Source organism: Ambystoma mexicanum, chromosome 3p (genome assembly GCF_040938575.1).
Source record: "Ambystoma mexicanum isolate Mex_15411 chromosome 3p, UKY_AmexF1_1, whole genome shotgun sequence".
Classification (NCBI taxonomy): Eukaryota; Metazoa; Chordata; class Amphibia; order Caudata; family Ambystomatidae; genus Ambystoma; species Ambystoma mexicanum.
This window is the reverse complement of record NC_090925.1, coordinates 1227144475-1227154895: the sequence shown is the minus strand read 5'-3', so window position 1 is coordinate 1227154895 and position 10421 is coordinate 1227144475. Positions and strand designations below refer to the sequence as shown.

At 43.7% G+C, this 10421-nt stretch overlaps 1 protein-coding gene across 1 annotated transcript in view; it reads right to left on the bottom strand.

The window, feature by feature from the left end:
* Window positions 1–278: 278 nt before the first annotated feature.
* Window positions 279–10421, bottom strand: part of RUFY1 (RUN and FYVE domain containing 1) — a 1926102-nt gene continuing 1915959 nt past the window's right edge. Inside the window, exon 18 of the mRNA XM_069652681.1 lies at window positions 279–1963. Within this exon, the coding sequence (XP_069508782.1) occupies window positions 1820–1963 (144 nt within the window). The 3' untranslated portion in view covers window positions 279–1819. The remainder of the gene's footprint in view (window positions 1964–10421) is intronic.

The following is a 10421-nucleotide window of genomic DNA, read 5'->3' as shown; positions in this document are numbered from 1 at the left end:
TTATAGGCGTCAAAATATTATTTCTTCATTCAATCGCTCTTGAATATTTTGTAACTTCACACTTATTTGGTATCGGAAAAGCATTCTGCCGCGACTCTTAATAGGGTCTGCACTTAGGAAATGAAATAATATATAAATAACTACACCTGGGGGTTACGTCCTGTCCCATTGGTACTGTGCTATTTGTAATGCATGTAGATAGATTTCCATATGTAACACTTGCTTGTAATGGTTAGAAAAGAAACGGTGATAAGGAAAATACTGTTCAAGACTTCATGTAAAAATAAAATTGCCACTTTTATTATGTTGTGGAAAAAATGTTATAGTAATACACATTTCATCAATACTTAAGTTAGAATTCCCTTACTTCCGTTTTAGATCATCATAAAGGCACATAATTTTACTCGATACATAATATTCAGTAACATTTTTATTTCATCATTTTTTAGGAAGCTACCAGATTTTCTCTGAATTACTTTCATACATACAAAAGTACAAAGTCCATTGCAAAATGAATACTCAACAAAACAAATGTGAAAATGTCAAAGAATAAGTATGAAAATACAGAAAATACATGATTGTGTGCATCTAATTGACTTAGTCTTAAATGTTTAGTAACAATACACTTTGTATCGACATGTTAGAAAAGCAATATATAGTTTCATTCACTAATACCAGTAATCAGTATTAAAATAGCCTGCATTAAAACTTTATTTTATAATTTGTTTTACAAAATGTTAGTATTTTAATGCTAAATTGTGTTTCCCCCAGAAGGAGACCAATTACCAAAAGATGTACTGAGTGAAAGACCGGCTCACATCCACATCTTCAAAAATGTGACTGCAATTGCGGATGTTGAAGACAGCGTGTGAACACTTTTATGCACCATAGGGGGAGGTGTGTGTCCTACCTCCTACCTCCTACATCCGATTCTGCCAAAAGAATGTAGATGGACCCAACGGGATGCTTCTTAAACTACTAAAAGGATTACGAAGAATTTCCTAGTGCCATTCTTCCCCATTTCATTTATAAAGGAAATCGGACCAATATGGGGAAATCTCGCCCTCAAAAATAATGCGAGAAAAGCCACATTCAACTTAAGGACTCTTGTTTGCTGAAATGGCCTATACAATACAAATAACATGGATGTAATGATACATTTGTAGTAACAACTGCTGCCTAGTTCAAAAGAAGCTTAAACAAAAGTGAACTTTAAAAAATAAAAATGTACGCAACGCTGGAATGTTAAAAAACATCACAATCGCTTTTACTTTTTAGGTACATTTTATGAACATTATTTTTACATAAGGTGCCACTGTTGTGATACATAAAAGTACACCTATTCTGAGATGGATGAAAATGGAGATCTGTGAATGAAAAATAGTATCTTCATATTTTCTTTAAAATAAAAAAACATCATTTAAAGTTGGGTGGTTGTTTAACTTTCAACGTTGCTTGGTATTTTTTCATTAAGTGTAATATACAGTCTGAACCTCAAGCAAGGGAAGTCAATCGTAGGGCAAAATGGAGGCAGTGACAACAATCGCCATTTTACAAACTAAACATCTCTTGCCCCCTCTATTCCTTCAAACAAACGAATAGGCGGAGGCCACTCCGCAACAACCGTTGTTAGCGATCCTCTAATTATACATGCAAGGCACAATATGTGGGTCTGACACGACTTTGTATTACCATTAACATTTGCTTCCTCTTTTCTATGACATACAGCAAAAATAATACACGTCATTTTAAATTGCTGAATATAGCAACGTTCTTGGCATATTAAAGAAACTTGGCTTTTTCGTCTTCTTCCGGGGTATTAAGAAGAATTTGATGAACATCTTTGAAGAAGAAGTGTATGACAAGTATCACAGACACGCACAGGTTTGGGGTAGGATGGAAGTGACAATTCATTGCTGGAACAGCTGTTGCAAAATATGTCACCACAGTTTCTACAGTGATGCTGTGAAAATGGTGAGAAAAAATAAGGAGAATAAATTACAAATCGTAACTTTTTCGTATAATTAATTTAAAGAAACGCCTTAAATTAGGCATCTACCACTATTTAACAATTTTAAATAGACCACTTTAGTGGGCTAAGTATCCTTTTCAGACACTATTTTAAATGTTGCAACCAAATTAGTTTTATGATCGATTATTGGACTTCATTTTGAATACATTTTATACTATCATTTTTAAATAGTCACACTCTTGTATTTGAGATATTGCTTATATTTTTGCAGTTGCATTTAGTGTAGACATTAATTGAATTAACAAATCTAAATGGCAGATTGTTCATCGAGCAAGAAAAACATTCTTTCAACATGCTAAACATGAAATATAATCGGAAAGGGGGGAAGGTACATAAGGGGAGAGGGTGCTGCGGCACCATGAGGAGGGCACAATGAGTACCATGGGGGAGGAGGCACAAGGAGCAGCTTAGTTGTCTCGCAACAGGTACTGGGGAGAGGTGGGGTTGAGGAATGGAAGGAGCATGGGGGAGAGCAGGCAGCATGGTCATGGAGCTGTGGGAGGTGCCTGGAGCAATAGACCTATTAAACATATTACAACACATTCCCATTCATAAGAGGGCACCTTGTTATATTACTACTTTTAAATAAATGTTCCTTTATTATACGTTTTGGTAAAATACAGTAATCGACTTTGTGAGGCAGTTTGGTGAGCAGAAACCCACATTCTTTCCACCTCCCTACCCCCAACAATAGCATCCCCCAACTATCTCCAACTCTCTCCTCTTATTCCACCACCCCAACACCACTTGGTACTGATTTCTCCCTTCTTGAACCACATCTTTAAACCTTTAGATGACTAAAACTTCACAAACATTGACTTTGGCACCTGGCCACCCCTCAGGTGTGCATTCAAGTCTGATTCCATGAACATTCCAGGCACTACCCCTGTTCATCTCCACCATGAACTCAGAGATCCCCCTCTTTTATTCATTTGTATTTCCTGCTGATAGGTTTGCTCCGGGATTCATATATTTATCAATACATTCTCCCCATTCCATTTCTAGAGTGCCTGCCTTTCCATGGAGCCCTGCTGTTATTCTTTCCATGATACATATAGCCATAGCAACATTAATCCATTCCCTTTTTCCTGGGGCAGGGGGTGTACACTTCTCCATTTCATGGCTAGACAAGCTCTTGCAGCTAGAAGTTTACACAAGGCCATTTTCGGCAATCTGACATATTCTCCATCATCCCCCTCCAAACCAAACAAAATCAAGGGCGATTTAACCTGGGCAATACCGTCCAGCTCTTTCATCCACCCCAGGACTTCATCCCAAAAGAATTACACCCTTGAGCACACCCAGCACATATGCCAATAGTTGGCCCTCACTCCACATTCCCACCAACAAGAAGGGCTGGCATTTTGGAAAGTCTGACCGGATCATATACCTGTAAAGGAGCTTGATGGCATGCAGCTTATATTGACTGGAATCAGTGTCTCAGAAGCTGCCCTGCAGAGTCTACCCCGCAGAGCTGGGTCTATACCTGCCTCCAGGTCTCCTTCCCACCGTCTTCTAAGTTTCTCAGTGGACCCACTCCCGGATTTCACAAGAGCCCCATAAATCGCAGAGATCAGTCCCTTCATTTCAGTCCCTTTATCCAAGAGTTTTTCAAAGGGGGTGAGGTCTCTGTATCTGTTCCCTCCAACCCACTCCCGTTAACACGCCCTTTAATTGAAGGTTCGAGAAGACAGAGTTTACCTATGCCAAGCGACTCCTCCAGCTCGATTATAATGATGAACCTACCCTCCCTCCATAGATGGCCAATCCTTTCCAGTCCTGCCTCAAACCATTTCTGGAATCTCTCGGGGTTCGGGTTAGCCTCCCTAACTCCTGGCACTGAGAGCTGTCCAAGGAGTGAGGGCCATGTCGTTACTCCTTTCATTTTTACACCTTGTCTCCAGATGTCCCATATGGTACCCACAATAGGATGCTCCCGAATTCTGCGGGGGAGCTTACTTCTCGGTAGCCACAGCCACTCCCCCCCACTGTGGCAAGGTTCAAATGTTAGTTATCCAACCTAATCCATTTGAGATCACTTTGGGCCCTAAGATGAGGTATAAGAACTCAAGTTGAGCGGCTTTATAGTAGAGTTTTACGTCTGGTAGGCCTACTCTTCCGTTTTCTTTGGGTAGGACGAATGTCACTCGATATCCTATCTTTTTCCCCAGCCAAAGAAATCGCAAGAGCGAGCCCTTTGTCTCCTGAAAAAATGAGCCTGGGATCAGGATGGGGAGCATCTGGAACATATAAAGGATCGTCGGGAGGAAAACCATTTTAAGAGCATTGAGGTGGCCCAACAATTATACTATTAGCTTGCTCCATTTCTCCAAGACCGCCTTCAATTTGGCCACCGGGGAGGAGTTCGCCTCAAATAATTCCCCAATTTCCCTTGTAACATTGATTCCCAAGTATCGTAACGTTCCCAGGCTGACCTGCGCACCTGGAGGTGCGAACCTCCCTATTTCCCCATCCCTATTCCTGTCCAAGGGAAAAAGGACTGATTTAGACGTATTAATCTTAAATCCCGACAGGGAGCCATATTGCTCAATCAATTGAACAGGCCACCAGAACGGAAGTCAGGGGATTCCTTATGTGTAAAAGCGTATTGTCTGCTTGAAGTGCGACTTTATAGTTCACCCCTCCTACCAGGAATCCCTCTACACGGAGGTCTTCTCTAATCTTCTGGGCGAGAGGTTCTACTGAGAATGCAAAATAGGGGCAGCCCTGCCTAGTACCCCTTCCCAATCCCAAACCAACGGGAATATCCACCATTTACAGCCACACACGCCTTTGGGGATGCGTACACTGCCATAATCCCGCAGAGAAGCTTTTCCCCTATACCACACTTAATGAGCACTGCTTTGAGAAACCCCAACAATACCCTATCAAATGCCTTTTTGGCGTCCACTGAAAGGAGGGAGGTGTCCCCAGTTATCCCATGGCCTTCATGCATCAGGTGTAAGGGTTTCCTCATCGTGTCAGCTCCCCGTCATGCCATGCTGAAACCAACTTGGTCCGGGTGGATCAGTCTTGGCATGTACCCCTCTAGCCAGCACCCGGTGTAGATTTTGGTATCTATGTTAAGAAGGGAAATTGGGCGATATGTAGGGATGTAACGGTATACCGTTAAAGATACCGTGAACCACTTCATTGAACAATAATAACCGTCACATTGTTTATACCGGTATACCGTTTATAACATAAGTGTGCTTTTCAATCTGATTTGGAAAGGCTGCAGTAAGCAAATGCTAGGTCTAGAAACCATTGCATGACCCAGGGGTTGGTGTCTCTGTGTTGGCTAATCCAAACTAGGGGTGAGTGTTCTGTAACAAGTGTGAACTTTCATCCCAATAGCTAGTACCTAAGATGGATAATGGCCTACTTGATGGCCAGGGCCTCCAGTTCCAAAACAGAGTATTTTATTTCACGTGGGAACAGCTTGCGGCTGGTGAATAGTATGGGATGTTCCAATCCATCGCAAACCTGGGACAGGATGGCTCCTATCCCTGTAAGGGAGGCATCTGTCTGTAAAACAAACTCTTTAGAGAAGTTGACTACTTTTAGGATTCGGTTCTGACATAGCGTCTGCTTCAAGGTGTTATGACATATCTCATCTTCGTCATTCCAATGAAGTTTCTGGGGTACAGCCTTCTTAAGTTTATCTGTCAGCCGGGCTGTTTTGTCCGAAAAGGTAGGGATAAACCTTCGGTAATATTCTATAAACCCGAGGAATACTCTAAGATCTTTTTTGGTCTTGGGAGTTGGTGTATCCAAGAAAGCTTTTACCTTCTCGTGTTGGGGTTGTACATTCCCGTTCCCTACGAAGAAGCCAAGATATTTTACGGATGATTGGGCCAATCTGCACTAGGGATGTAACGGTATAACGGTATACCGTTAAAGATACCGTGAACCACTTAATTGACCAATAATAACCGTCACATTGTTTATACCGGTATACCGTTTATACTGTTAAGTGTGCTTTTCAGTCTGATTTGGAAAGGCTGCAGAAAGCAAGTGCTGCGCAGTCTTGGTCTTGCACTGTTGGATGTGTCGTCTGCCAAGTAGTTTCAGTTGGAGTAGTTTTTAATGCCATTCCATAAACCACACGTGCCTGACACAAAATCAATATGTTAGCAATAGGACGAATAAATGCAGTGCCAAGAAGGAAAAGGGTTTACTTTGGGTTGGTGGCTTTGGGGTTTATATATTTATAATGGATAATGTTTTCTAAACATATGACAATGGGGGATTTCCCTGGTTCTATCATTGCATTTACATATATTAAGTCACACTGTGAAATTCACTCATCTCTGTGGGTATTCCCTGCTGCCATACCAAAGGGTAACATGTCCGTGATTACTGAACACCTTCTGGCCCGCAAGTAAACTAAAGGATGTAACGTAAAGAGTGTGTGTGTGTATGTATATGTTGTTAGGGAGAATTCTCTGTTTGGGCTGAATTTCCCTACCTAGTGAGTCCCCCAGCGGCTTTGCTGGATTTCTGGGGTTTCTTTTTTTCTCCTGCCAAGAGTGAGACTCTTTTTCCCTCACTCTTGGACATGTTGAACTGTGTTATCTTGGACAAACCTTGTGTTGAATGGGCTATGGGGTCTTTTACTCCATAGGGCCTCATGTATTTTTGTGATGTGGGTTACACAGCACCCTCTGTGCCGTGACCCAGGGGTGTCCTAGGGACTCCCCAACATAGACTCCATACCCTGGGACTGACTACTGTCTCCCAGGGCATGTAAAGTCACAAAAGACTTTGCTAGTCTTGAATCCTGAACAGAACCAGTACAAACCATCATATTGTGGACGTACTGGCTGGGGCAATTCGATTGCCCCAGGGTCTGTTAGTCGAGGGGGCACGTCTCCGTCCCCCCTGATCGAGTTTTGGCTGGTGGCAGTGGAAACTACGTTTTATATTCGACCGCGAATATTTTCCTATGGGATTTCCCATTGTTTTAGGCTAACACATTTAATTATTTATTTACGGTAGCCTTAAACATACCGCCGGTTTATATATTTATTTTTATAACTCCGGTTGGGACTTTTTGCCAAAACTTGATTCTAAAATGGCGTTGGTGTTCGCCTCTGTAACTCTGACCCAAAGTGGAGCCCTTTGTTCCACTTTTGGCGGGCTTCTCCACAGAAGCCCTCCAAAGTGGTGCCACTCTGTCTGGGGTACTTAGGAGGGGTGGAGGGGGATTTAGGCACCCTGGACTGAGTTACCTTGGTAACTCAAGTCGCACTCCGTCCTGATTGGCCCAAGTGGTGAGCCGGCCGGCTCACCACTTAGCATGTTTGAGTGACAGCTAGGCTGGGTGAATGGGGGTTTGCTGCATAAAAGCAGGGCTTTGGGGACTGGGACTTCAGAAGTCGCCACAGGACCAAGAATCCGACGAGGGAAGAGCTGAGCCGACCTGCTTCGACGACACCACCCGGTGGAGCCCTGCTGAACCGTCTCACCACTTTTCCCGACGACCGAGGAGAACTCTTAACGGAGTGGCTCCTTCCCTTTACTGGTGGGGACAACCAGTTTTCGCCTTCTTTTCGCTTCTCGAGGTATCTCGTGGCCGCCTTGCCAGTGCCAAGCACCCCGGCAACCGGAACCCCACCACTTTTACCTCAAACCACGAAAGTCGGTACAACCCTTTAACCGGAGGACTCCGCGGCTGGTTTCTTCCCGGGCAGTGCAACGACCTTCTTCTTCTGCTCTTCAGCGAGAACTTCTTCTCCCCTGACCGACGTCGAGCCTTGCTGCCACTGCCTGGAACAACTGCCACCGCTGGAGGATCCTTTCCGCTTAAGGTACCGTGTTCCGCCTGGCTTCCCTTGCTACCGACTGTACGGGGTAGATTTAGCCCCCGGCTTTCGACCCTGGGAGTGCCTGGGACACCCTGGCTAAACTTTCTAAACCACTCTAAACTCTTTCTAACTCCTTGCAAGACTTTGAATCCCTAATAACAGTGTGATCTTGGGCACATTTTCGCTCCGGCTACTCTAAGAGTGGGCCCTGCCTAGTGACTTTTGCTCACCTGTGCTTCTTTGAACCTATTGCAAGTGTTCTGGACCTTAGAGTGGTGTGTTTAACCCCTTCCTGCTTTTTCTCTCCCTTTCTTGAAAACTACTAGAGTGTCATCTAACGTTAAGCACTCACCTCTGTTTTAATTAAGTGGTGTTAACCTAGAGTTGTCTAGATAGGAGAAAGGATTGAATCTACTTTCGTTATAACTGTGTTTGAAGTGTTTACTATACTTTGCTAGAGTGTTTTCAACTTATGTGTGTTTAATAAATAACTATATACTTTTGAAACCAAGCTCTGGTCAGTGTTTGCTTGTGCTATTGTGTCTGGGTACATATTGTGTATACTCTGCATACTGCCTAACTCTTCTTGAGAGAAGTCTGACTGCTCAGCCACAGCTACCAGGTAAATCTGGGTGGTGCGGACTGCTACCAAAGGGGTTTACTGCTCTACCTGTAGTCTTAAATCTTTTGCAGTGTTCCCCAAGGGAACTGCACAGGTTTCTGCCTAACACTGGTGTACAGCGGTGGGATTTGTATTGAGTATACATTTTATTGTGCTTTGAATACCTTAGTGCAACTAACCACAAAGCTTAGCACTATAAAAGTAATCCTCTAACATGTCAGTTATAGAAAGCTATAGTCAAGAGTCCCTTGCAGCCAAAACTGCTGATTGTTTAAGAGTGCTCTGTAAACATAAGGATCTCCTGACTAAGGGCAAGAAAATGGAGCTGATTGAAAGATTGTTGGCTAACCAAAGTCTGGGTGATGGTTCAGAGGAACCTACCACTCCAGCAACTGTAGATGACAGTATTGAAGTTAACATGGAGCAAAATGTTGAGGATTCTGAGGAAGAGTCAGAAGAGGAGGGTGAGGCTGTTGTAACTGACCCCCCTAGGCCTCTGCCTGCTCTACCTGCTGTACCTACTGGACCTTTACCAGGTCCCACATTTAGTCCTCAGTACTTTGAACTAGAGAAAATGAAACTAGAATTGGAGTATAAGAAACTTAATGCTCAAACTGACAAAGAACTAAGGCTAAGGGAAATGGAGCTCAAGTATGACTTAGAAATGAAGAAATTATCTGTTGAGAATGTTTCTCTCTCTGGCTCCTCTAGAAGTTCCAGTCCTAAAAGACCCCGGATGCCTAAAGAATTGATTGGTATGTATGAGCCTAAGTTGGATGTGCTGGATTGGTTGTCTCTGTTTGAATATAATCATGGGCTCCAGAACATCACAGGAAATGACTTACTCACCTGGTTGTTCTCTAGGCTTCCCCCTGTTGCAACTGATGTGGTAATGGAGATGGGGGAGGAGGATAGGAAGGACTATGAATGTGTGAAGCTAGCTTTGATAGCTAGGTTTGGGAAGACCCCTTCCCAGTATCTTAAGAGGTTTAGGAGCCTCAAAAAGCATGATGGTACCCCTTGGGCTACCTGGGTGAGTGAAGGGTTGAAAAACTTAGAGGGATGGATTAAGGGTTACAAGGTGAACACTTATGAAGGTATGAAGAATTTGTTTATGTTGGAGACTATTTATGATGCCTGCTCTCCTGAGCTCAGACAACACTTGGCTGATTCCAAGGAATTAGATTCCCGGAAACTGGCTAGGGCTGCTGACTTGTGGGTTGCCAACAGGGCCACTCACAAGGATTCTGGGGTAACTCAGAAGAAGGATGGGGAGAAACAGCCAAAAAAAGACTCCAAAGAGAATTCTAATAATTCCTATCCCAAAGAGGGCCCCAAACCACAAAATAACCAGGGTAAGCCACATGGGAAACCTAGTCAGGCTACTGTACCTTCTGGCCACAAGCCAGAAGGAGGTCAGAACAAGCCACCCTTCCAGAGAGCATTTGGACAATGCTATGTCTGTCAGGGTACTGACCATATCAAAGGAGATCCCAAGTGCAAGGGTAAACCTGCAGGGATCAGCACAGTCTCCTTAGCCTTCACTCCTGAGGATGAAGTACAGATGGCTAGTGCCCACTTTGAACTCTTTGCTGAAGAACCCTTGGGTCTTCAAGCAACTGTAAACTTAGAGCCTATGGGTCTGGTTAGTCCCCAGAATAGGGTTGTGTATAACTCCCTACCTGTTAACTCTAAGGTGTATTATGTGGACAGTGTTCTTGTCAATGGCCAGGATACTCCTGCCAGGAGAGACACTGGGGCCAGCAGAACAGTAGTGGATGAAAGCTTCTTTCAACCTGAGGATGTGGCCAAAGCACCCAAAGGTCCCACTAAGATGTCTGGAGGCCCTGTCCAAATGGTTCCTATCCTACCAGCCCTCATTCAGTGTAACAACATGACAGTGAGGATCCCTGTCAGTGTTCAGACTGAGGTACCTGGGAAGGTCCTGTTAGGGAAT